The sequence below is a fragment of the Desmodus rotundus genome, chromosome 6 (assembly GCF_022682495.2).
Source record: "Desmodus rotundus isolate HL8 chromosome 6, HLdesRot8A.1, whole genome shotgun sequence".
In the NCBI taxonomy this organism is placed as follows: Eukaryota; Metazoa; Chordata; class Mammalia; order Chiroptera; family Phyllostomidae; genus Desmodus; species Desmodus rotundus.
This window is the reverse complement of record NC_071392.1, coordinates 82,609,543-82,636,646: the sequence shown is the minus strand read 5'-3', so window position 1 is coordinate 82,636,646 and position 27,104 is coordinate 82,609,543. Positions and strand designations below refer to the sequence as shown.

At 47.2% G+C, this 27,104-nt stretch overlaps 1 protein-coding gene across 9 annotated transcripts in view; it reads left to right on the top strand.

Annotated features, from left to right (window-relative positions):
* The window catches only part of SVOPL (SVOP like), a 52,895-nt gene that overhangs the window by 2,441 nt on the left and 23,350 nt on the right, over window positions 1-27,104 (top strand). For all 9 annotated transcript variants that reach the window (XM_053927028.2, XM_053927024.2, XM_053927020.2 and 6 more), the window contains 8 exons: window positions 1,568-1,683; window positions 2,366-2,457; window positions 6,874-6,972; window positions 15,944-16,015; window positions 19,135-19,259; window positions 22,345-22,408; window positions 24,676-24,801; window positions 25,823-25,951. In XM_053927028.2, coding sequence (XP_053783003.1) covers window positions 1,602-1,683; window positions 2,366-2,457; window positions 6,874-6,972; window positions 15,944-16,015; window positions 19,135-19,259; window positions 22,345-22,408; window positions 24,676-24,801; window positions 25,823-25,951 — 789 coding nt within the window. In that variant the 5' untranslated portion in view covers window positions 1,568-1,601. The remainder of the gene's footprint in view (window positions 1-1,567; window positions 1,684-2,365; window positions 2,458-6,873; window positions 6,973-15,943; window positions 16,016-19,134; window positions 19,260-22,344; window positions 22,409-24,675; window positions 24,802-25,822; window positions 25,952-27,104) is intronic.

The window sequence follows — 27,104 nt, the reverse complement described above, 5'->3', positions numbered from 1 at the left end:
CAGGCAGATACCCTGACCGGGAATCGAACCAGCAATCTTTCACTTTGAGGGACGATACTGAACCAAATGAGCCATGCTGGTCAGGGCATGTCTTCTTTATAATCAAACAAAGGTGATTTTTCTGCTACCCACTACATTTAAAAAGTTACCAGATAACGAACCCCTCCAAAGGGTGTTTGGACAATGTCTAGAGGGGAACAGTGTTAGTTCTAGAACAGTCTGTCTTCCTGTCTCTCAGGCTTCCAGATGGGTGAGAGATCAATTTTTTCCACTTTTTCCACTCTGTGAAAATAATAACTTTTTATTCTTTTCATGCTCTCTCTCGGGAAAAGGGATTTCATGGACTTATTTCTGAGAATTATTGATCTATCTGTCACAGTGACAGCATTTTAAGAAAACAAATAATATCTACACTGCAGTAGAGTTGTGTTTTATGTGTGTCGTTGGTGTCCCCAACTACATTAAAAAGTCCGTCGGGCAAGGAACCTGTCAGATGATCCTTCACAGTCTCTGTAGGAGCCCTCACAGCACAAAACGCAGGGCTGGCACTCGGCCAATATCAATGACCTTGCCGAGCTTCCTGCCTGAGCGGGGCTGCTCCTCACTGGTGGTCCCACACCAGAAGAGTTATTTAAGAATCTCAGAACCTCATATTTCGAACTACCTATTTTGAGAAACATTACACATCTCCAAAAGAGGAGGATAGTAAAACAAACCTACCCTATATGCTAGTCTCAAAATAATGATACCAATATTATTACTAATAATACAATTACTGAGAACAGAAGAGTGTTTCTGTTTATCACACTAGGGACGTAGAGTTAAATTACTGTGTCTTCAAGTCATTTGGAAAACATTCTAACTTGATCCTCAGCTTTCTTTGGCTTATTTTTCTCTCGATTTTGGGGATTAAGCATTATTTTTAGGGTTAAACACAAGAAGGGGAGAATAGAAAGAAGTGCTCCTCAGGTTTCTGTCACTAGTAAACATGAACCACAAGAACGCACTCTGGAACACATTGTAAATACAGAATCAGTGGAGATGGAGCGGTCTGGCACCACGATTACTTCTCTGGAGCAAAGCCCGTCTTCGCTCCCAGTCGGAGGGCGCTATTGGCCAAATTCTCAAGGGCTCCCCTGGCCCTGACTCAGGGGTGATTACTTGTCAGTGGGGCCCAATGATCTCATTTGGTCACTAAACCTCTCTGTTTCATTAATATGTAAAATGGTGATAAATTATAAACCCTGCCCTGGCTGGTGTGGCTCAGAGGGTTGAGCTCTGGCCTGTAAACTGAAAGGCTGACAGTTTGATTCCCAGTCAGGGCACATGTCTGGGTTGCGGGCCAGGTCCCTGGTTAGGGATATACTAGAGGCAGCCAATCAATGTATCTCTTGCACATTGATGTTTCTCTCCCTCCCTTTCTCTCTCCCTGCCCCTCTCTTTAAAAATAAATAAGCAAAATCTTAAAAAAATTATGAAACCTACTTCACAGATTTTTAGTGAAGATTAAAGAAAAATATGTACTCAGTTATATTTCTTTCCTTCTTCCCTCTCCTGCTTCCACCAGGGAAGCTGTGTGGGAAATTTGAACCCCTTTGAAGATGGCAACCAAGCAGGTGGAGCCGGTCACCATCATTAGCCTCCGCAAATTGAGCCTGGGAGCCCCAGAGTCACAGCCGAAAGGTAAGATGATCTACAAGTCGCTGACCCTTGAGATGCTGCTTAATTCTACCCCCTTTCCCATATCTACTAGTTTTTATAACAATGGATTGGTTTTCCAACATCCTCTGGGGTGAGCAATAGTCCACACACATTTCCCACCCATGGAGGCTGTTCTTTTTGATAGGGGAACTCAAGAGTTCAAAATTTTAGCTTCAGTTATAGTTGATAGGCTTAAGTGACCAATGCACGTGGAAAGCTGTTATTCCAGGGACTGGAATGCATGACCCACTTGACTCCAGGAGGTCAGACGAGCAATTCAACCTTTGTGGCCCAAGGGGGCTGCAAGTGATAGAGATGAAATCTTAGCCTCTGTGTGCCTGGGAGGGAATGTCCTTGCTGCAGATAAAGAATTGTTGATCAACAGATAAAGAAGTGCCAGGAAAATCAACTCCTGACTACGAGACTCTTACCCAATTAAACTCTTTCCAGCCCCCTTATCTACCCTTTCCTTCTCCCTATAATGAGGTCTGCTTGAGATGAGATGTTAAGAGGGTACATAACCCACCATCTTCTCAGATCGCCAGCATCTGAACAAAGTCCCATAAAGATTGAATCCTTGTCTCTTCTTATGGGTTCTGGTAGTGACAGGCAGCACGAACACTGACTTTTCCGGTTTCATTTTCTCTGTGCCTTTCCTTGTCAGAGCCAAAGACGTTCACCGTGGAAGATGCCGTGGAGACCATCGGATTCGGACGTTTCCACATCGCCCTGTTCCTGATCATGGGAAGCACGGGGGTGAGTGCTGTGTAGAGACCATTTGAGTCTCCACAGCTGTTTTATTTTGGGACATGTCCCCCTTCCCCCCAACTCAGGGCTGGTCCTTCAGGGCAGGGTGTGAAAGAAGCAAGAACTTTGTGAGGTGAACAGTCCATAAATAATTTGTATCCATCTTTGGCAGGTGCTAGGTTGTGAGCAAATGAATATCTGTGTTCTGTGTTCCAGGAATTCAATACCCATGTTAAAAAAAAAAAGTTTAACTTGAGGTACTGGGCAGATAGCAGAAAGGTGTGGTATTATTCTAAGTTCAACTGGAAACATGATTCCCAGTCATTTTGGGCATAAGCATCACTTGGGACACCTGTTGTAATTTCAGATTTTGAGATCCTGTAAGGGCACTGATGAAGGAGTGGAGGAGGAACAGAGCCTCTTCTGGCGGGTCCGTTACATAGACATGAGGCAGATTAGCAAGAGAAAATAACCACATTCAATACGTACATATGGATGGGGACCTTGCATACATGAGAGTCAGAGACCCCACACGCAGAAGAGGGTGCCAGATAAAGGGGGATCATGACTTCCTGAGCTGGGGTTGGGATAATGCACCTTGGGGCCTCGAAGGGTCATTGCAGGGTGTCAGGAACAGAAATAGAAGTTTGCCCTGCCCTATAGGTACATCAGAGGAAGTAATCTCTGATCATCTCATTATGGGCAAGGCCCCTCTTTCAAGTTGTTCAAGGTTGTTAAAGGGAAAGGCGGAGGTTTCTCTTGAGCCCGATGCTAAAATTGCCTTTAGTTCAAAGCAGTCTGCATATCACGGAGGCCCATCTTGGGGTGGCTTGTTCTCAACCCCCACAAGGGTTTGCTATTTTGAGGAAAGAAGAGTGATGGTGAGTCCAGCCAGGGAGCCTTCACCAACAGTGGGATGTGCTAGGAAACCTCGGCTGCTTCCTCCTTTTCTAGGTGGAGTGAGAATATGTTATGCACCCCATAGGGAGATGCACAATGATAGGGTTAGTGAAACAGGATGGAAAACCTGGGACAAGTAGTCAGCATAACAATGGTTTCAGGTAGGAGAAAAGGTAACTAAGAGGGAGACTGAGAGTAAACGCTAGAGAGCCCTGCCCCTCCCCATTCAGCTAAATGGTATGGGAAGTGATGTGAGCTGGGGGGAGCCCATGGCACGTTCTGGTGCATCTCTCAAAAGCACTCTTGGGGGGCAGGCTAGTGGAGAAAGAGAAAAAGGCAAGGCCACACCCCAGTCCTACTTTCATAGTAACCAATAGTACAGTGTCCAACATTTCCTCATCTATAAAGTAAGCTCTCACCTGGGCTCTGACTTTTCCTTTTTTAATTTTCAGAATATATTTATTAAAGCTGGGATCAGTGAAACAAGGAAGGGCCTAGGATAGAAGAAGCAACAGGAGAGAGCCGAGGCGGGGATGCGTTGGCCTCTAGAAATGTTATCAGAAAGAAGTGATCCAAAGCAGGACTGCTGTCAGCTCACTGGAAAGTCAGAAAAGGGGGCTTTTGGACACAGGTTCAGGGGATCACCCTGGGATGAGCTGCTGCTGCCCATTGCTCCCCGATTGCCAGTCTTGTGGGGATTCTTAGAGTTTAGGAGAAAGAAAATTCACTCAAAACAGAGATTTGAGTGGGTGTGCCCTAAGGAGGGGGCTCACTGGCTCTGAATTTTTTTAAGACTTTATTTTTAGAGAGAGAAGGGATGGAGAAAGAGAGGGAGAAAAACATCAGTGTGTGAGAGAAACATCAATTGATTTCCTCTTGCACACCTCCAACTGGGGACCTGGTCCTCAACCCAGGCATGTGCCCTGACTGGGAATCGAACTGGTGACCTTTCAGTTCGCAGGCCGGCACTCAATCCACTGAGCCACACCAGCCAGGGCCGGCTCTGAATTTTTAAGATTCTGCGTTTTGAGGGACAAGTAGGTGTGGATGAGTTGGGTCTTCTTATCACCTCACCTCCACTTTCAGCCAGGGTATCTCTCCATCTTTTTTGTGTATTTGCTTTCTAGTACGTTTATTTCTTGGTCCCCTTGTTTAAAGAGTGTTAGACACTCTCTGCATCTTTTACCTTCAAATATGCTAGGAAGCTGTCTTTTCTTCCATGACAGCCCTCTGGCAAGGGAAAAGAAAATGCAGACTGTTTTTACCTCCCCAAATCAACCAAACCACCCATCCAAAGGATGTGTGTCTCTGTTAGCTGTTGTCTACATCGGAAAGGCAATGCCATGTGCTTCCTTTCTAGTGCATCACCTCTCTATAGGTAACCCATGTCCAGTCCGTATCCATGGCAACTGTACATCTAGTGCACCTTCATGCTTGATGTTGCTGTTAAATGGCTTCTGGTCGTCTTCAGTTTTTAGTGTTTCTAGGCTGCTTCAGTTCTTCCCAACCCATCAGCTAGGAAGGACTGTCTACCAGGACTCCCCACGACCCCTGCCCCCCAGCCCCACGGAAGCGAAGAGGAGTGCTTGTTTGGATGTGGCAGCCACATCCCTCGCCTGGGGTTTGGATGGTCTGCTTTGTGGACCAGGATCTTTTCACCAGCTCAGACGTGTGGACAGTGATGGGTGGGCCCCATCCTGGCCACGGCCTGCGCAGGCTCTTGTTCACAGACATTTGGGGCAGGGTTTCAGGCCTCCTGGGACTGGGATGTGGGTAAGACTGTCACAGCCCAAGAGGACCCTCAGCCCGTGACCAGGAGTCCCGGTCTTCTCTAAGGTCTTCCATGAGGTCTTCGAAGATCTCGTACTGTGCTGCTCCTTCTGGCCCCTCCCTAGCTCCTGGCTGGTCCTTCGGCCCACAGGCTATTATACAAGGTGGGACAAAAGTAGGACAGTTTATTCTTGTATTGTTATTTATTAATCATTGTGCGATTTTCCATACAAACAACTGTAAACCCACTTTTGCCCCGCCCTGTGAGAGAGTGGGGTAGAGCCTTATCCCTTGTTGGCTTATTGCCCCCTAAGACTTCACTCCCAATCAACAGTGGGGTCCTGAATACTGTTGGCCCGGCTGCTCTCTATTACTGAGTGAGATAAGCTTCATAAATCTCTCCTGAGAATCAAACATGCTGTCTCTTATTCATACACTTTTTGGGTTAAAGCATACCAGCCGTCTAAACACCTAGCATGACTGCGATACTCTCCATGAGCAGACAAGCTATTGACATAATATACTTCAAATTCCCACACATCAGCTCATACCACTAACCCTTTTCCATCCCAGGCCTTTAAGTGACACAAATACTAATCGTACTATAATAAATACCCATACAAATATGTTATTGTTACCAACAGAACATGTCCCAAACAAATTCATTTCCCCCTTTACTTCCCCTTTATCCCCACCTGATACCCTTTTCCCCTAAAACTTTTTTTTTTTAATTTGATTTTAGAGAGAAAGGAAGGAGGGGAGAGAGGGAAAGAAACATTGATTTGCTGTTTCACCTATTGATGCCTATTCCACCAATAAGGATCCACCTATTCACTGGTTGATTCTTGTATGTGCCCTGACCGGGGATCAAACCCACAACCTTGCTGCATCGGGATGATGCCCTAACCAACTGAGCTACTCAGCCAGGGCCCTTTTCCTGTTTCAGTGATGTCATTTTCATCCCTTCCTCCAGGCACAAAACCTCAGAATTATTTTTGACTTTCTCCTTCATTATTCTGAGCCGAATTTCTATGATCTGTTTCTACTTATTCTATCAATTCTTTTCTAGCATCTACTCCATGTCCCTGGGAGATACACTCACCCTGTTGTGGATAGCAAGCTATGGATGGGGGATGATAATTAAACTTTCTATTGAAAGAAATATTTGGTAGCACATCTGATACTACATTTACTAAGTAGACATTCTTACCTGGGGGAGGCGGTATGGACAGACTCTGCTCCTCTCCCCTCGGCAGTGTCTCTGGCCTCCACTCCCACCTTTCGCTTCCTTGTTTTCTAGCTTTCATGAATCATTTCTCCCCATCACTCTGACTTCTTAGGAAAGGGGCTATTTCAAAAATCCATTTGCAAGAGGCATGTCCTGAGAGCTTCATGGTGACGAGTATAAATAACAGGGCTGGGTGGATGTGGATTGGTGGTAGAGGGCCACGGACGGACTGGCCTCCTAGTGCTACAATGCCAGTGCAGGAACCCCCAACGTCCCAACTGAATATGTGTCATAAGTCTGGGGGCCATTTCGAAATGTTCAGGTCATAAATGTTGCACCAACGAGAGCCACAGTTTTACCCTGCTTCTTTACTCCAAATGCCAGTGCTGGGTGGGCACACAATAGGTGCTCCCCAAATGGGGGAGGGGAAGGAAGAAGTTCATACTAGGAAGGTGATGGGCAGGCAGGCGTGGGAAGCAGTGACGACGAACTAGCATTTAGACACGGTATTTTCCCTCCTTCTTAAGGTTGCCGAGGCCATGGAGATCATGTTAATAGCGGTTGTGTCTCCTGTCATCCGCTGTGAATGGCAGCTGGAGGACTGGCAGGTGGCGTTGGTGACCACGGTGAGTCCCTGCTTCCTGTGCTGCACATGGGCCAACTGAGGACCAGGCTTCCAGTCCCTTTCCCCACCCCACCTGGCAGGGAGCTGGATGCCGCCCTCTGCCCCCCGCCCCCAACTTGGTCTGTTGGCTCTCACAGCTTGTGAGTTTGCAACCCCAACTAGCATTTGAGGCCTTTCTCCCCTTTTCCTTTACCCCTAGAAAGCGTAGCTTTGACTTGCTTATTTTCCAGCTCCTAGCAAAGGCCCCACAGAAATAAATGCAAATCAGAGAGAAGAACCTTAAGCCACGGGTTAGTCATGCTCTAACTATTAACTATTAGCTCAGATCACTAAGAGCCTACTTAGTGTGACAAAAGGGACTTAGCCAACCACCATATCACCCTCAGTGGATTGCTTGCATTACACATTCAGCTTTTCTCAAAGACTATATGAACAGCTTTATGAATTACACACCAAATTTTGCAGCAAAGTGGAATCAAGGATGTTACCTATCCTTTCACAAGGCATTTGTTAAGTACCAATTAACTGCCAGCAGACTCTGTGCATGCGTGCGTGTGTGTGTGTGTATGTGTATGTATGTATGTGTTGAAGGGAAGACAAGCAGTTCCATGTTGCTGAAATAGAAAGTGAGGAGGAGGGAGCGGTGGGAGCCATGGGTGCAGAGTCAGTTGGGGGCCAGAAGCATCTTAGCATCTGTGCCCGGACCCCAGTCTGCAGACCACGGGAAGCCGCTGAGCCCAACTTGGGCCAAAGTGCACAAGGCCTCCAAGCAAAAAATAGTTGACACAAATATGTATGACACTTTAGCAAAATATGGTTTGTAAACAAAAGTCAGGTTTACATAAATGCATTATTGACCTCACAGTCCTTATGTGCTCCTCATTAGATGAATATTACAGTACACTATCATGCAGAGCTCTATTAAATCTTTTTTTTTTAAATTTTATAAGAGGCCCTTTATGCATAAAAATGTTGGCAGCCACACTGTGGATGGTGGGGAGCCATTGAAGGGGTTTAAAGGGGACATGGTCAGCCCTGGCCAGTGTGGTTCAGTTAGTTGGATTGTCATCCCACAGACCGAAAGGTTGTAGGTTCGGTCCCCAGTTGGGGCGCATTCAAGAGGGTGATGTTCCTCTCTCACACTGATGTTTCTCTGCCTCTCTCTTCCCCTCTCTTCCCCTTCCCTTCTCTCTAAGATCAATGAGCATGTCCTCAGGTGAGGATTAAAAAAAATGCATGATGTGGCCAGTTACCCAAGAACCCAAGGAGACATGGCCGGAGGGTGGGTTAGTTAGGACGCTGTGCAGGTAGGTGGTTGGCAGGCTCTGCGGAGGTGAGAAAGTGTCATTCTGAAAGTATTTAGCAGGAAGCGTCGGCCGAGGTGGTCAAAGAAACACAGGTGAGGAGGGGAGCGTTGATTTTCCTGGGTACTGAAGCTGCTTTTTGTGAAGGTGGGACTTCATAGAGAGAACTACTGTGAGGCAGGTGCCAACGTCCTCACTGGAAGTGGGTGTGTCTGGGAGGTGGGTAGTTGGTGATGCAGAGGACCACAGAGTTGGATGGCAGAGGCCTTGAGGGAGGTGGGGCTCTGTAAGAGAGTGAGAGTTATGGTCTGAACCTGGCTGTGGAGAAAAGTTCCTCCCAACGTCGTCTCCTGGGGGTTATGGGCAGAGAGGAGCCCTCGCTGTGGAAGACGGCAGGTGAGGCGTGTCCCTACCCCTCACTCACTGTGTTGCCCACATTTTACCTGGGAAGTCTCATCTGTGCTGGGTACCAGGAACTGAGCTGAGTTCTTCTCTCAGGTAGTGCATATTACATGCCCAGTTTTGGTTCTTTTCGGGTCTTGGAGGTTCGGAAACTTGCAGCCCAGGGTTATGTTCAATCACAGCAGCAATTGTACAAATTTCTAGGGGCAGAACAAACTTTCTTCTATTTTTTTAGGTTTTTTTGGCTAGTGTAATAATCAGATTTACAGGAGAAAAACAAATTTAATTTTGTTCATATAGGAACTCCCCCAAATTTCAGACCCAACGATGAGGTGGGCATTTGAGGCTTGTACACAAACCGTATACTCAGGCTAAGGAGTGGGGTGGGGGCCTGGGGCTTCAGAGGGGAGGAGGGGAGGAAGAGCAGGTATTTGCCTTGCCAAACAGATAGGGTGTTCCAGTAAAAGTTATCTCTGATAATAGCTGTCTTTCTGGGCCAGGCCCTTTATCTAAATTCTTTTAGGAAGAGATCAGAGTTTTTTGTTTTGTCTGCGTGGTCTTGATTGCCTTCAGCTCAAAATAATGCGCATGCCAAAGTGGCACGTTTGGGATCACATAATCTCCCCTTCATTGTCCTTACTCCCCCTTCATTGTCCTTACTCGCTTAGCTCCCTTTCCCTCTTTAAAAGTTCTCTATTATCAATTGTTGCCCAAACTCCTTCAGTGTTTTTTGTGTTTGTTCTAAAGCTCTCTGTAATACTTTTAGGAAAGAGATAGGGTATAAAAGAAAATAACCACAGATCTTACCTGGGCTTGTAATTAAGCGACTCAGCTGTTTCTTTTTGTTTTCTTCTGCCTACCGAGTAACAGTTTAGAAAGCATTCCTTGTCAGTCCTTGTACCTTTAGGGTAGTGGCTGTGATGTGGTGTGTGATTATAAACACTCCACACCTAGTTGGTTTGTAGGTATGCGTGTCTTCATTCCTGACAATACTGGAGAAGGCTGCATCTGTCGCTCCCAGGAAATTATGTTACATGGTGCCGCTTCTGCATTTACTGCTGACATTTCCCTGGTTGCATTTCTGTTGTTCCTAAGGGTTCCTTGATGGCAGCAGTGACGTGGTTCCCCTGTTAGGTGAGCCACGGAGCCCAAGACTTTCCTCTAGCCACCTGACCTCACCCAGACGTGACTGTTTCCTGCTTTGAGTGCCTCACCTCCTCCTGTCCTTGGGTGTCTGTCATTTTCATTTTTGCTGTGAGTCCCATCAACTTTGGCAACCATCCCCTGGGCTCACTGACCACAGCCTTGCTACTGAAACCAGAAAAGCTGGTGTCCGGGCTGCCTGTCACTGCCAGAACAGATAAGCAGAGACAGGGATTGAATCTTATGGGCGCTTTATTCAGATGGCTGGCGATCTGAGAAGAGAGCATGTTATGTACCCTAACATTCCGTCTCATACTTCCTGTCAGTCCAGCCTTTTTTATGAGGAAGAAAAAGTGTAAGGAAGGGATTTGGAATTCAGGGAAGAGGTTAATCAGATAAAAGATGCTGTCTGTCAATTTCCCTAACAGCCTTTCATCCAGTGAGGATGACTGGGTGATTTTCTTTATCTGTGTCCTGGGTGGTAGGATGTCTCTCCCTGGAGCACAGTGGCTCAGATACCATCTTGATTGCTTCTGGTCTCCTCTGCAGCACAAAGGTTGACTTGCTTGTGGTCTCCTGGAGTCAGGGTGGGCTGAACCTTCAGTTCTGAAACACTAGCTTTTTACATGCATTACCTACTAAGCTTATTAACTATCACCTACACCTAAATTTCCCAACTCTTGAGTTCCCCCATCCCCACTAGGGGACACCCAGCCTGATTACCAAGGAGGCCACATCTTTCCAGTTGCCCAGGCTTTTCACCCTCCGACTCCACCTCCACCTCCTGGACAGCCTGGCCTGACAGATGTTAATCGGGCAAACAGCCTTATGGACTGGGGGTGGATTATGTCCCACATATTTTGTGGCTAAAGAGAGTTAATGTTGATGAAACAAAACTTCATATGTGCATAAACCAGAAGGAGAACGGTCATTTTTATTCTGAAAAACAAGCTCCCATGTACCTGCAGCAAAGAGCAGACCCTCCAAAGGGAGTGGGGAGAGGAGGAGTTAGTGGTTACTTTTGTGTCTGTTTGGTCTCCCAAACGGGATTAGAGTTCATAAGCTTCGGGGTTCACACAGGCTTTAAGTCAAGGTTAATGATCAGACAAACTTAACAACCCTTGGAAAGTCATTTCTTTGCACTGAATGAAAAGAAAACAAGAGAGAGAGGGGAAAAAAAAAAGATCTGCCACCAACGGGAGAGCACAGAGTAAAATTTAAACTTAATCCTATTCGACCATATTCTTCACCTTTGTCCATCAGCTGATTTTGTTTAATCCAGTTGCAATTTGGTCTCTTAACATAACACAGCATCTCAACAAACAAAAATATTTTGTCCTAGGAAGTTTGCCTATTGTTTCCATTATTCCAGCAGGTTAAAAGGAAAAATACTAGTTCACCTTTCCCTTCTCGGAGGAAGTTTGGTCATTTTTTGCTTCCACATTAGACTCATGTGCATATAATGATGTTTCGGACCAGCGATGGTAGCCTCGGAAGATTATAACGGAGCTCAACACTTCCATCGCCTAGTGATGCAAGGTCATAATGCAACGCAGTACTCACGTGTAAACACACCCACTGCACGTTCTGTCATACGGAAGTAGAGCACGCACAGTTAGGTACAGTGCTTAATACTTAGCAATGATAATACCTAACTATGTTACTAGTTTACGGACTTACTATACGTTACTTTTTATTATTATCTTAACGTGTATTCTTTCTAAATATGTTTTTTAAAGTTGGCTGTAAAACAGTATGCATGCTACCCTGGCAGGAGCCCTGTCCATGTTGTATGTACTACCTGTCTTGACTGCATCGTTTTCCCTTGTGCTTGACTTAATCTGGCGTTGTTTCGTGCAGCAGCGGGCTGTAGCCTAGGAGCACCAGAGCACGGGTGTGCAGCAGGCCATCCCGTCTGGGGTCACGTAGCTGCACTCCACGATGTGGCATGATGACGAAATCACCTGACAACACATTTTCCACAGCGTATCCTCATTGCTAAGTGGTGCATGATGATAGAAACTTAAATTTCAGGGGAACCTAAACTTCGGGATCCACCAAATGATGCAGTTTTTTTTTTTATACTTGATCTTAACCACAAAGGCAGAGAGCTGATTTTTGATACAACTTTTTAAAAAAGAAATTGAGTAGCTGCCCTGGCCAGGTGCGTGCTTGGTTAGAGCATCATCTAGACGCCAGGGCTGCAGGTTACGTCCCCAGGCAGGGCGCGTACGGGAGGAAACCAATGATGCATAAATAAGTGCAACCATAAATCAAGGTTTTGTGCGCGCTCTCTCTCTCTCTCTCTCAAAAAAAAATCAATTAAAAATTGAGTGGCTGATATTAAAAACCATATATGGCAACTAAGGTCATTAGAAGGAGAAAAGGTAGCAAAAGTTTTGCCATCAATAGCCATCATCTTTCTTTCTTTTAAAATTATATTTAACTGATTATGCTATTATAGTTGTCCTGATTTTTCCCCCTTTACTCCCCTCTACCCAGAATCCCCCACTCCCTCGGGCACTCCCCACACCATTGTTCATGTCCATGGGTCATGCGTATAAGTATAAGTTCTTTGGCTGCTCTGTTTCCTACACTATACTTTACATCCCTGTGGCTATTCTGTAACTACCTATTTGTACTTCTTAATCCCCTCACTCTTCACCCAGTCCCCCACCCCCTCCCCTCTGGCAACCATCAACATGCTCTCTCATCCACCATTCCATCTCTGTTCTCCTTGTTTGCTTAGTTTGTTTTTTAGATTCAATTGTTGATAGGTATGTATTATTGCCATTTTATTATTCACAGTTTTGATCTTTGTCTTTTTCTTAAGTAAGTCCCTTTAACATTTCATTTAATAATGGTTTGGTGATGATGAACTCTTGGTTTTTTCTTGCCTGGGAAGCTCTTTATCCTTCCTTCGATTCTAAATGATAGCTTTGCTGGGTAGAGCAATCTTGGCTGTAGGTCCCTGCTTTCATGACTTTGAGTATTTCTTGGGAATCCCTTCTAGACTACAAAGTTTATTTTGAGAAGTCAGCTGACAGTCTTATGGGAACTCTCTTGTAAGTAACTGATGGCTTTTCTCTTGCTGCTTTTAAGAGTCTGTCTTTATCTTTACCCTTTGGCATTTTAATTATGATGTGACTTGGTGTGGGCCTCATGCATCCATCTTGTTTGGGACTCTCTCTGCATCCTGGACTCATATGTCTGTTTTCTATGCCAAATTAGGGAAGTTTTCTTTCATTATTTTTTCAAGTAGATTTTCAATTCCTTGCTTCTGGCACCCCTGTGATGTGAATGTCGGAACGCTTGAAGTTGTCCCAGAGGCTGTTTACACCATCCTCATTTTTTTTAATATTCTTTTTTCTTCTTGTTCTGGTTGGTTGCTTTCTGTTTCTTTGTGTTCCAAATCATTGATTTGATTCTTGGCTTCATCCACTCTACTGTTGTTTCCCTGAAAATTGTTCTTTATTACAATTAGTGTATCCCTCATTTCTGATTGGATCTTCTTTATGCGGCTGAGGTCCTCACTAAGTTCCCTGAGCATCCTTATAACCAGTGTTTTGAACTCTGCATCTGAGAGATTGCTTTTCTCCATTTTGTTTAGTTCTTTTTCTGGAGTTTTGATCTGTTCTTTCATTTGGTCTGTGTTTCTTTGTCTCCTGATTTTGGCAGCCTTCCCGTGTGTGTTTCTATGTATTAGGCGGAGCAGCTTTGACTCTGTGTCATGGTGGTGTGGCCTAATGTAGTAGGTGTCCTATGGAGCCAGTGGCACAGCCTCCCCTCTCACCCTATCTGGGTACTCAGGGTGTGCCCTTTGTGTGGGTTGAGTACATGCACCCTCCTCTTGTAATTGAGCCTTGGTTGCTATTGGCAGGTCAATGGGAGGGATTTACTCAGGCCAGTCAGTTGCAATGATTGGCTGTGACCACTTACCACCAAGGTCCAGCCTCCATGGAGTATCAGCTGTGCAGGGGCAGGGTGGTGGTGTTTCAGTGTGGTCTGTAGTTGTCCACTGGGTACGCAGTCTCAGGTTTCCCTGGTGGTACAGGCCAAGGTCAGCCCCCACCTGTGTTTTGTCTGGGGCCACCCTGCCTAAGCTATAGAGCAATCTGAGATGGTTGCTACTTGTGCTGGGCTTAGAGATTCCCAGGTGAAGCCAAGCTGTGAATCTAGGCTGGCTGCTGCTAGTGCCGGGCTGGGGCCACTTAGCAAGAGGTATGGAGGCTGGGGACTCCCTGAAGCTGGCTATTGCTTGTTTGAAAGGATATAGGAAGTTATGAAGTATGAGCCAGGACCAGCCATTCATATGGAAAAGCAGCTGTTAACAGCCGTAAGTTGGGTGGGACAGAGCTTCAGGGGATCTCCAGGGCGGGGCAAACAGTGTGAGCCAGGTTGATGGAGTTTCAAGTATGGCACCTGCCTGCTGGCTCTCTGGCTCTGTGAGGGGAGGGCTCAGAAAAGGGACAATGGCCTCTGCCCACCTTTCTATCTGGGAGAAAACCATCCCCCAGCTTTTGCCTTGATGCCAGACCCTTCGGTTCCTCCCTGTGAGCCACTGGTGCCCTTCAAGCTGCTGCCCTGGTCAGGGAGCTCCAGGGGAGTGAGTCTGGGAGGGTGAGTCCGTGTGCGGGTTCTTTAAGAGGAACGGCTTGGGGGTCCAGAAGTTTCTCCGACCGACTCAATCCCCACTGTTTTTTGCAGCCAGAAATTAATTATGGGGTCTTATCTTCCTGGCACTGGAACCCTGGGCTGGAGGGCCCTGGTGTGGAGCTGGGATCCTCGCTGCCGAGATATCCCTCCTGAATTTTTATCCACCAGGCGTGGATGTGGGACCAGCCTGTTCCATGTTGCTGCCCCTCCTACCAGTCTGGATGAATGTCAGTTCTTTAATTCCATCGCTGGCAGACTTCCACTGCACTCGATTTCCGATGGTCCTGAGTGAGGTTGTCCTATAATTTAGTTGTAATCTTGATGTGCTTGTGCGAGGAGGCGAGCCGTGTTTACCCAACATTTTTCAAAAACAGAAGGGCATACCATCAGAGAGAAAATTATCCCAGAATAAAAAAAGCCCTTCGTATTTAATAAGTTTAGATTTATGCAACATGTAACCCATTTTCCTTGTTCTTAGTATTTTGCAGGGGACTCACTTGAGTTCGTTATGGTTAAGTATGTGTCCCAGGACTGGCATTTAGAAAACACTGGCCTTCCCTTTTCATTTCTGTCCTAGAAAAAACAGTGCACAGAGGAAACACAAGGCTTTTGTCATCTAAGAATAGATATGATTTTTTTTTTATAGTTCCCTGTAGAAGAACTGTGTCTGTGTATCTTCCTTATGAAGAGTCAGGAAGAGAGATAAGGGGAAGGCAAAGTAGGCAGCGGAGAGAAACAGATCTTCTTCATCGAAAAAGTGTTAGAAATGCCAGCTACCACCTTCCCTTTGATTAGCCTGGAAGCAATCAGTCAGGGATGCTATTAGAAGGCAAAGCAAGTAAAGCTCGGAGCTGCTACAGGCAGAAAAATAAGTCACTTAAAAGGCATAGACATCACATTACAACTCAGGCTGAGTTAAAATGCTGGCATCACCTCCAGGCCCCTGAGTTTGCTCAGGGTAGAATGCATCATTGTGAGAACAAATAAGGAAGACAGGTAGGTTTATATTAGATTTGAAGAGTATTTCTAAATAAATGATTGGTTTTGGTATTCGTTTAAAGTTCATGTTTATCTGTAATAACATAAAGGAGACTGCTTCTAGAAGTCTCACCTTGTGTGTGGAATCGGAACACAAATGAATAGAGTTTTTTTAGTTATTAAAATGGAAATTCACAATTAGACATGTGAGCTGAGTAGGGCCAGTCATCCTGGATTGCAGGGCAAGCAGTTACCTGTTCTTTCCACCTGTTTCCACCTGGTGGCAGTGTTTCCAGGTGGGAGCTCAGCCTCCGAGGCCCTGAACCCGCTAAACAGGAGTCAGGGCAGGAGTCAAACCAGCTCTTGGCTTCCAGCCCCAGCACAGTTCTAATCCACCTGCAATTAAGACGGATGGATGCTTAATGCAGTCAATTAGCAGGTTATCACAACTCCGTTCAGAGGATAATTTTTTCTCACCCCTGCTTCCAGATGGTGTTTTTCGGCTACATGGTCTTCAGCATCCTCTTTGGCCTCCTGGCTGACAGATATGGCCGCTGGAAGGTAGGTTGGCCTTGGCAGATGATTTGCAATTTTCTTTACTGGACATTTCTCTACCGATACCCAAGATCGAAAGTGTAGACATGTCCTGTTCTGACATCACATGCCTGAATTCCAGGCCCGTCTTCTTGCTTTCTCATCTTTCCTGAGGCACCCGTCCCCGTACTTGGTCCCCATAGCCCAGATACGGAGTTGATGGAGGTGCACAGTGAGAACATATTAGAATGTGGGAATGCACAAAGAAGCACAGCAACTTCCCATTAGTTAACTGTGAAACGGAGTCGCCTGCTCACAGTCACGCACCTACTGAGGTGAAACATCAAACCAGGTCGGTGTCTGCTGCTCATAAACCCAGGTCTTGTCTCTCCTCTCCTGGGGAAGGCCTCACTAAGCATCCACACACGGGGAGAAACCCCAGAGGCAAACATTCATAGAATCGGCTGTATGTTTCGAAGTACACGAAATAAATATCGTCGACTCATAAATTATACGAACACACAAGTATCTTTAAAAAAATGTAAAGAGCACAAAAAGGCATTTGCAAAAGACATACAAACAGTTAAGAAACCTTAAAGAAGCTTTCAACCACAGGAGTTATCAAAAGCAGACTTACGTAGTGTCAGCGAAAAGAAAAGTGAATCTCTTTACATTTAAGAGAGAATATGATTTGGGCCTTACTGAGGGCTGTCGCCCAGGAGCAAGGGTTCCAGAGGCCTGAAGCGGAGGCGCTCCCACTCCGGAGAAATGAGTGGCGCCCCTGCAAACAGGGAAAGCAGCAGAAGCGTGCGGGGCACGTCGGAAGCTCCGATGAGGGCGCACCTATTTCAGCCACTGACAGCTGTACCGAGTGAATGGAACGCGTGAGAAAAGATACATGGGGCCATCGCAGCATCTGTCCCTGGAGAGGACGTACAGGAAAGATCAGGCTGGGTCTGGAGACCATTGAACTGCTTTGGAACTGTTGGAGGTGCGTTTTTAGGTGGATATTGAATGCACAGTCACTGTTTTCTGTAATTGTTGACTTGGTGGATGAAAAGGGGCCGCATACTAAACCTGACGAGCTCAGGGGAGGCTGCACAATCTCGGAGACCTACAGTAACCACAGAGGATGGTCTGAAATTAAAACTTTCTAACTAATAGCAGGTCATGGTGGGCAGTCGCGTCTCGGGCTAGAATCTTCCCTGACAAAAGTCCTGTCTGTTGCCCTTTTGCCTCTGCGATGACATTCCTTTGGAATGCCAACTTTCCTTTTTTCCGGGCCCCTCAAAGCTCAGGTACCGACCGCACCGAAGGGAGACCACAAATCCCCTCCTTGTCACTGTTAGCCTGTTAATTGTTGCTGTTAGCTGTCCTGTAGCCACTTGGCAAAAGAAGTATGTGTCTATCGTTTTACTTTTTCTCCAATCCCAGAGTTCTCCCTCCCACCACTGCACTTTCTCTCGCCTGCCGAATCTACCACCAACAGATTTCACGTAACCCACCTCCGTCTTCTCTTTCGATTGTAATATTTAAGGTCAGGTGCAAAACTGCCATTCCCTGGAGCATTTGCTCAGTTTGTTGAGGTTTTGCTTCCTGGCATTGTCGTCAGTTTGGCTCAGTTAAACTCATAAACGTTCTAACAGCCTTGGACATTTCTTACATTGACAACGTTTCACTGTGAAGTTCTGCAGGAGGTGGGAGGCTAGACTTCGTGGTGCGCGCCTCAGCGAGCAGCTGAGGGGTCTCACTGCTCCCTCTTGCTCCCTCTGCGAGCCAGACTAGCTTAAGCCCCCGCTTATTTCTTCAAATATCATTTTTTTCACGTATCATTTTTTTCTCATCAAATCCATTTCAAACATCAAGTTCACAAGGAATTTTTCGTGAAGAGACCTGCAAATGTATAGGTGGCCTCGCCCACTATTGGCATAGTTTTTCTGACCTCGAGAATGTCCGTCTTCCTCATCTGACAGTTTCATTCCAGAAGTCTAGCCCGTCTGGATCCTCAGAGAACCGCAAAGATGTACGCACATTCATCCCTCGCAGCTTATTTCAATAGAAAATGTGAAATCACCTCAACGTTCAGTAATGGGGGAAGGCTTATGCATTATGTTTTATGTGTTATAGTACACCTTTCCAATGGGATATTGTGCAGCTGTTAAAAACATGTCTTCCCTTACAAACAGGGAAAATAGGATAAAACCACGTTAAGAGTATTATCTCTGGGTTGGAGAATCAAGGGTGATTTAAGTAGGTTGGATTTTTTTTTTTGGTTTTTTCTTCTTTCATATTTTCTACTATACACTTGCATTCTTACAATGAGAGAAAAAGCAAATACCTCGGTTTTCCTCCTTACACACGCTTTTAACACAAGGCCTTTTGTGCTCCCGACCCTTGTGGGCGGGGAAGGCAACGTTCCGCATTCTCAACGCAGCTGGGGGATTTCAAGAAACAGTCTACACTCAGAATTGTGAATGAAACATGGTTCTCATACATCGGACAAATCCAGTGAGAAAAGACCTCACGGGGGTGGAGGGGGGTTGGGGGGGATCTGATCACAAATTCTTAACAGGGCAGGCAAGGTGGGCAGTCCCACCCCAGGCCTAGAACTTCTTCAGTGAAAGGTTTCTCTTTGCCCTCAGCAAGCCCTGTCCATTGCTCTTCTAGGTTAACACACCTGTGAAATACCAGAGTAATCCTCTTTTCTAGATCCTTGGAGTAGAGGTGGAGGCAGAGCCATTCTCAGTGGGCAGAGAACTCTCCTGCAGTCCAGCCTTAGAGATTTCCCCGCCTTGATTTCTCTTCACTCCCTGTAATCTTCCTTCTGGTCCCGCCTTCATTCCAAGTGAATAAAAGGAACCGCAAAGCTGTGCTTCTCCAGGGCATCTGCGATCTGTCACCCGTTTGCGTCGAATAAACTCATAAAAATTCTCTGCCCATTTGGAGGTTCTCCTGTCCACGGAATGTGGGGCTTTCAGACAATAGAGTGTCATGGACCTTATTGTTTGATCAGTGTGAGACATCAGTGAGCTCCCAGAGAAGCAAACACCTGGGTGGAAATGAAAAATCACCTTCATAAGTTAGGTTTTCTCCCCCGTCTGCTATGGAGGCAGGTCTCATTAATAAGTTTCTTTTTGTTGCTTCAGATTTTGCTCATCTCATTCCTGTGGGGAGCCTACTTCTCCTTGCTGACCTCCTTCTCTCCTTCGTACATCTGGTTTGTCTTCCTGCGGATGATGGTGGGCTGTGGCGTGTCCGGCCACGCACAAGGGTAAAGGACCCCCAAGGGAGACATACATACACTCACGCACACTTACATGGACACTGTGGTTACTAGATTAACAGCATCAATAAGTTGCAAATATATGGACTTGTGCTAATTATTTTTGAGCTTTTTTTTTTTTTTTTTTTTTTTTTTAAGTGATGGCCGCTTATTCCTCTAGTTGCTATTGGCCCATCCAGACAATGTTTGATGATCAGGCTAGCTCGCTGCTGGATCGAGCGGGTGGTAACTTGTTTGTTCCAAAGGCTACTCCGTATTTTTTAGAAAAAGACTATTTTGTTAGATGAAATGCTAAACCAAAAATGTCAACCCCAACCCAGCCTAATCATTTCTTGAGAATTTGTTGGAAGAGTAGTTTGACCATAAGCACCTGTAACACTTAGGAGTAACCACTTACAAGGGCCATTGCCCTATGATTTAAGACCGTGTCAAATGAATTTGCAAAGCAGGGTGTGACATATTGAAAGATGGCCTTGGACGAGCGTGCAATACCTTGTGTGTGGGGGTGAAAGGAGCGATGCTAAATTTTCAGCAATTTGGGAGCTTCAGCAATTAACAGGGACCTTCAGGCTCTTCTTCTTGGGCACCTGGGAGCAACTTCTCTTAGAATCTATTAGGAGATGTCAAAACACCTAATAGTTACCTTAATGTGTTAGGGAAAGAATTGTTCTTCCCTGGGGCATAAGTGAAGCACCAGTCTGCACTTTGCAGCCCTGGAGGAGTAGGCCAGGCAGAATTTTAGGGCATCCCTCAGAGGGAAGCCCTGTAAATACATATGTTTAAAACCCCAAGCCCTCGCTAACAACTGCAGCAGAGAAGAACAATGGGAACACGGACGGAACGTGTGTTCATTTATTCTTCTATTCCCAGAATTAATGTGGACGTAATTAGAAACCTGTGCTTTCGCTGCCGTTATTAGTTGAGGAAACTCCCTGCTCTTGGATGTATGTGGGTTTTCCAAGAATATTTTAGAAAAGAGAATCAGATCTGGAAAAGCATTTCCAACATTTCTCTTGGCAAAAGACATTAGCCTAACATCTCTTAAAGAGGAAGAGATAACTGGGAATAAAGAACTTGGACTTCCTCTAATTTGGGGAGTAAGAGTGTTCATGTAACATCAAGAAGAGCAGTTTTAAGTTTGCTTCTCATTTTCTTATGTGGATATTAGCTGTGTTAACCTAAAAGTAAAAAGTCACCGCGAGAGACAACAAACGTTTATTTAATCCAAGAGAACAGGTATTTGGGAGGCACTGATTCAGGCGAAAAAACCCAGCGTTCCGCGTTCCAGTAAGGAGGTAGGAGCAAGAGGCATTTATGAGAAAGGGAAGAGAAACAATTGCAAGACTAGGAGGAGGAATTTCTATGGCTGCAGATAAGCTAAGCAAGGAATGTCTATAGGGACAGATAAGCTAACACAGTGACCAATTCTAAAGAATGACTCTAATTTTCTCCTTTCCCGTTATCTCTGCGAATAGTTGTTTGGAATACAGTGCTGCTTCAGGCACAGTCCAAAGGTCATTTTGCCCAGTTTTAACGTCCCAGAGGTTTGAGGATAAGACAGGCAAGGGGATTCTTCCAGGATGGAGCTCCGACTCCACTGTGAAGTCGCCCTGTTTGTATTATTTTTTATAGCTGTAGCAATTACATTTTGACGTACGATTGTCTAGGGAAAAAGCTCTCTTCTGCTTTCCTTCAAAGCTTGCACTGTTTCTGAAAAGACTTCTCTTCTGACACTGGGTGGATTTTTTCGCACACCAGCCAATTCTCTGGCTCCAGCTGGGTGCCCCATAATTCAGTCCTGACCCAAACCGGAGTGGGGACGGGTCCCACACGTTAAAGGTCCAGTTCCTCAAGGCTGCCCCCACCCCCGCCTGCTTCACGCACCACTTGCAAGTCATAGGTCTTCGCTTACCCACAACTTCTGTCTGACTTGGCTCCAAATCGGAAGTTCCCACAAACCCCTTCTCAGGTTTGAGAATTTGCTCGAGTGGCTGACAGAACCCAGGCAAGCAGTTCACTTACTATTGCAAAAGGATTATTTATGACAAAGCATACGAATGAACAGCCAGATGAAGGTATACATAGGGAATGGTCCGGAAGGGTCCTGACCCAAGGAGCTCCTGGCCCCGTGGAGTTGGGGCCGCCCTCCCCTTACATGGATGGATGTGCTCCCCAACCTGATGGTCTTTGGACACCACACTTTAGGGATTTTCATGGAAGCTTCACCATGGAGGCATGATGGCTATTAACTCATTTTCCAGTCCCTCTTCTCTCTCTGGGGGGTGGGGGTGGGACTGAACGTTCCAAGTTTCTGATCATGGCTTAATCTTCCCAGTGACCAGCACCCACAGAGGAGCCCGCCGAGAGTGACCTCTTTGGAACAAAAGATGGTCCTCTTGAGGCAGGAGAGTTAGAACAGGGAACAAAGGCCTGAGGCTCCACCCCTGCCTTTCTCCATCTTGGCCGGAGCATCACAGACCACCTGTTCCCACCCTCCCCCCCAGTTTCCTGTAATTGGGAGAACCAAAAAGAAATTGGTATCTGGAGAGGAGAGACAAAGACAAGCCACATAGGCAGCTGCCCCATCAGAAGCAGAGGACCACCATATCTACCCCTTCGCCCATGTTTAATAGCAACCGTCCCCCCAGACAACATTGGTGCATCTCCTTCTGGGAGTTGCCCGCTCCCATTTTTTGAGTGCGTACTATTGCTTTAATAAACTCACCATGCTTTGCTGAATCTTTCTGTCCTGCTCTTGAATTCCTTCTTGTTCAGTGACAGGGACCTGGATCAGGCTGAGGTCTAGCTTTGGCCTCTGCAGGCACCTTCCAGCACCACTGTCATCCAGGAAATTCCAGGGGTTTCAGGAGCTGGGTGTCAGGAGGCCAGAGTCAAAGAGCCGATATTAGCAGGAACCAGGGCAGAGACCGAGATGCATGCTTCCCACTATTTCACAGTGGCAAAAGTCCATGTTTTCTAGTTCTTTCTCTGCAACAAGCAAAATTACCATTGTTAAAATAAGTTCTTTGGTTTTATAACAACAAACTTATGTTTTCTCCCCTTCCTGTTTCAGGCTAATCATAAAGACTGAATTTTTGCCTACAAAATACCGAGGCTACATGCTCCCCTTGTCGCAGGTAAGGTAAAACGGGAATTCTCCTCAGCCTTCTGATCCCAGAGAACACGAGGTACCTGATTAGCACACTGCGTACCAGCTGAAGGGCATTAGGAATGCTTGACACCGAAGTCCAGTTCCCGGGGTTTCCGAGTCAGGTCTTCCCTAGTCCACAGCAGCATTTGGAACACAGCGCCCCCTTCCTCAACAACCAGGAAACATTGCACTGGCTGACCTTGCCGGGATGACAGAAGCCCCGGAGGCATCTGGGCTGAACATTCTCTGTGGAGGGACACAGCTACCCCTGCCCCCACCGTCTCACTTCCCTGCCAAGGATACTAGTGTCTGCCAGTGTGTAACTGACCCAGGCCCGTGGGCACATGCCATTCTGCCACCTCCCTGATGAGCCATTTGTCCAGGTGACAAGACCGGGGTGCTCTCAAGCCCTCCGCAGACCCTGCTGGCCACAAAAGAGAGGTTTTGCATCCAGAAGCTACGTCAATCTGGGCAGCCTCGTCCCATCTTTGAGGCCATCATTATCCCCAAGCGCTGACCTTTGAGAGGTCCCAAGGAAAAGCCAGCCCTTCCCACCGAGCATTATATATTTGGCAATAAATAAAGGAGTAGGGTACTGCTTTTCAATTTAATTTTTCTGATACCAAATTTAGGCAACGAAAATAACAACAGAACATTAGAACCTAACACACACTGACTAACCCTTTGCATTCCCCCCAGATTTCTCCCTCTGATTCTCTGCTGACATGGACACGCACGCCTTCAGTTCTTAGGGGCTGGGTTTTACATTCACCCTGACTTCATTGGTACCGCCCTGCTCAAGGTCACCTGTGGATGTTTTCTCTCGCACCCGCCTGAATTCCTTAGCGTGCTTCCTGGCTATGCATTCTCCTTGCTTGTCTTGTTTTTCAGGCCTCCTCAGGTCACCTGATTTACTCCAATATGTTTAGCTATATATGTGCATATTACTCCCCAATCTTTATCCACGACCGAGAGTACCCCCTTGACCTTCAGACCCAGGTGGCCAATCACCTGATAGCAACCTGAATATCCTACAGGTCCCTGAAACGGAACATCCATAGACCTAAGCTTTTTATCTTCCTCTGAGGACTCTTATTTACTTTCAGGTAACAGCAAACGCTGTCCCTCAGTCATCTGAGCCACAAACGGAAGAGCCATCCTGGACCCCTCCCTGTCCCTCACACCCACTCCAGGAATCGCTAAACACTATTGATTCATCCTCCACCCCCCTCAACAGCTGTGTCATCAGTCCCATCCCCTTTACCTCCAAAAGGTGGCCAGGTCCATCCATTAAAAAAAACAATTTTGGGGTCCTTCCATCACTACAGTCCTTTTCAATGCCACATCACCTGTTACCTGGTGGCCTGCAATAGTTTGTCACTGACCTTCAGAAAGGTTGTCCCTGGTCACTCAAGTCTCTCTCCATCGCATTACTCTCTTTCTGTAGCTCTTATCACTTCCTGAAATAATCGTGTTTGTTTATTTGTTTGTTTGTTTTTGGAATAGAATTCCTTGGTAATTAAATAGTCAGCCCTAAGTAGTCCCCCAAAGGATCTTTTATAATATTATCTTTCTGTGGAACGGAGTGAAGTTATTTTTCTCCATCTTGTAGAGGGGAAATAACATCCACTCAAAATTGTCCTAATTTCCAGCCCTCGCTGGTGTGGCTCAGTGGGTTGAGCGCCAGCCTGCAAACTGAGAGGTTGCCAGTTCGATTCCCAGTCAGGGCACATGCCTGGGTTACAGGCCAGGTCCCCGGTTGGGGGCTTGTGAGGAGGCAACCGATTGATGTGTCTCTTGCACATCGATGTTTCATAATATCATATTCTTATTAGCTTAGAGCAGCTCTAGAAGGATGTAAGAAACCGAACACCGGTTCCTTCTGAGAAGAGAAACTGGATGGCAACTAGGAGAAGAAAATCTTTTTATGGGTTCTTTGTACCTTGAGTTACGAACCAATGAATTATTTATCCAGGAAAACAGAAGTTAGTGCCTGGGGCCCCAGATTTTTAAAACTTTGGGACATCACTGACCCTCGGTCTAGCTGAGTCGCCCACTCACACACAAGCAGATGGAGCCCCAGGGAAGTGAAGTGAAGTGACCGTCCCCGTTCATCCAGGTCCCTAGGGGAACCCGAGCCCCGGCTCCTCAGCCAGACCCTCTTCGGGGCAGCTGGATGGGGCAGCTCTGACGGAAGACAGCTGTGTGGAGTGCGTTGGGGACGAGCGCTGTCACCTTCCATTTTCGTCCCAGGTCTTCTGGCTCGCTGGCTCCCTGCTCATCATCGGCCTGGCCTCTGTGGTCATCCCCACCATCGGGTGGCGCTGGCTCATCCGCATCGCCTCCATTCCTGGCATCATCCTCATCCTGGCCTTCAGGGTGAGGAAGCTTGTGGGGCTCTCCCCCCGCCCCATGTCCTTCCTTCCAGCTGGCCCAGCGCCCTTTTGGCCCCATGCCCACCTCCTTATTTAAGTCTCCATCTCTGTCAGTGTGTGTGGAAAGGGCATCTTGGCAGGGCTAACGTTCCAGCCTGTCTGAAGGTGTGAACGTGCAGAATTTGGGGGACAGCAGGAAGGCTGGATGGCTGGGGTGAGGGGTGCTGATGGGGGGCTGGCAAGACAGGCCTGTGTCCAGATTAAGAAAGGCCTCGCAGGCCAGGGGCCCTTGGAGGTGTGAGAGGGGTGATGTAGGAAGCTGGCCCTGGGCGTGGGGGGCCTGGGCAGGAGAGCAGTTAGAAAGTGTCAGGGTAATCCCGGTGGAGACGAGGAGGACCTCAGCTGCCCACTGGTAGGGGGGATGGGGAGTGGGGTGCTGCTGGTGGGAGAACCAACTGGCCTCGACTGGGTGTGAGGCAGGAGGGGCAGGAGCAGGCAGAGGGGATTCTCCAGGTCCCGGCCTCGGTGTAGTTCACAGTAGTCAGCAATCAGTGCGGCAAGGCGCTCGGCCTTCGGGACTGGTTCCTTCGCCTTGTGGGTGCTGGAGGCGCCTGCCGTGGTCACCCTTTAGGTTGTGGCATTGTGGGGAGATCCTGGGACCCCTGCAAAGGGCTGGGGCAACAGAGCAGTGGAAGGGCACTGGGGGCTTTGGGGCAGTGGATATTTTACTAATTGGATGTGAGAAGTTCATTGTATTAATGAGCACTTGAACCAAATTGGTATGAAGCTCAGTATCAGCCTGATATCACCCAAGATGAGACTGGTAAGGAATATGCAACCATTTTGCTCCAAACCAGCCTAGGATGCAAAAGCACGCCTCTTCCATTGTGTGCCTGTGTGCCCACTACACCCTAGTCCCTCGCCGGACACCGGGACGCTGTGGTTAGCATGTGGAGCCATTAAGGCCCGTATCCCTGGGGTCCGCAGCCACTGCAGCTCTGGTGTCCCTTGTCGTCTGTGCCCAGTTTATTCCTGAATCTGCTCGGTTCAACGTCTCCACTGGGAACACCCAGGCTGCCCTGGCCACGCTGCAGCACATCGCCAAGATGAACCGCTCGGTCATGCCGGAGGGGAGGCTGGTGGAACCCGTGCTGGTGAGTGCCCAGAAGGGAGGTCTTCTCCCGCCACATCCCAGCCTCCCTGTGGGGGCCACCCAGAAGTCCTTGTAGTCATGGAAGGCTAAAGGGCAGGGGGCTGCGGCTCTCATCCTGACCCTGGGGGGCGAGAGACAAGAGCAGAGTAGATGGGACTAGATGCAGCTCCACCAGGGAGCCCTGGTCAGGTACCCACCTTCACGTTCCTCAGCAATAACATGGGCAAAACACCACCTCCCCTGCAGAGCTCGGCCCAGGATTAGCACCATTGTTGACAGATGAGAGATGGTTTTATAATATAATTTCCTTGTCCTGGCCTCGTCTTATTGATATCAAAGTTATAAACCCCTTAAATGATTTTTTAAAAGATTTTATTTATTTATTTTTAGAGAGAGGGGAAGGGAAGGAGAGAGGGAGAGAAACATCAATGTGTGGTTGCCTCTCGCACGCCCCCTACTGGGAACCTGGCCTGCAACCCAAGCATGTGCCCTGACTGGGAATCGAACTGGCAACCCTTTGGTTTGCAGGCTGGCACTCAATTCACTGAGCCACCCCAGCCAGGGCAAGTTCTTGTTCTTTTTTGTCTGACCTGTTTAGCATGATATTCCCAAGATCCATCTACCACAGATGGCACTCTTTCCTCCTTTTTTATGGCCAAGTAGTGTCCCATCATGTACATGTGCCACATCTTTATCCAATCAGCTGAGTATTCTTCAGACACCACACACCACCTTTGTTGCTCAGGGTCCTTCCGTGGCCCCCACAGACTACTGGGTGAAGCCCAGAATCCCCCTCCTGGCATTAAGGTCTTCTGTAATCTTCATCAGTCAGCCATTGACCCTTGGGTCCATGGCTAAGTGCAGGTGTTAGTACCCTACAGCCCTCATCTTAACTTAATCACCTCTTTTAAGGCCTTATCTCCAAATACAGTCACACTCTGGGGGTTAGAACCTCAACATATAAATTTGGGGAGTTCACAATTCCCATTAAACCATCCCCCCTCCCCCCACTCTATATTCTCCATACTCTCCATCCTCCAGGCCCCTCCTAATCCTTCTCCCTTGTCCGCCGCCCACCCTTCTTCCCTCTGCGTTCCTTCTCTTGCCTCCACCTGTCGCAGCCCACCTGTCATGCCCATTAAATGACCTCGTCC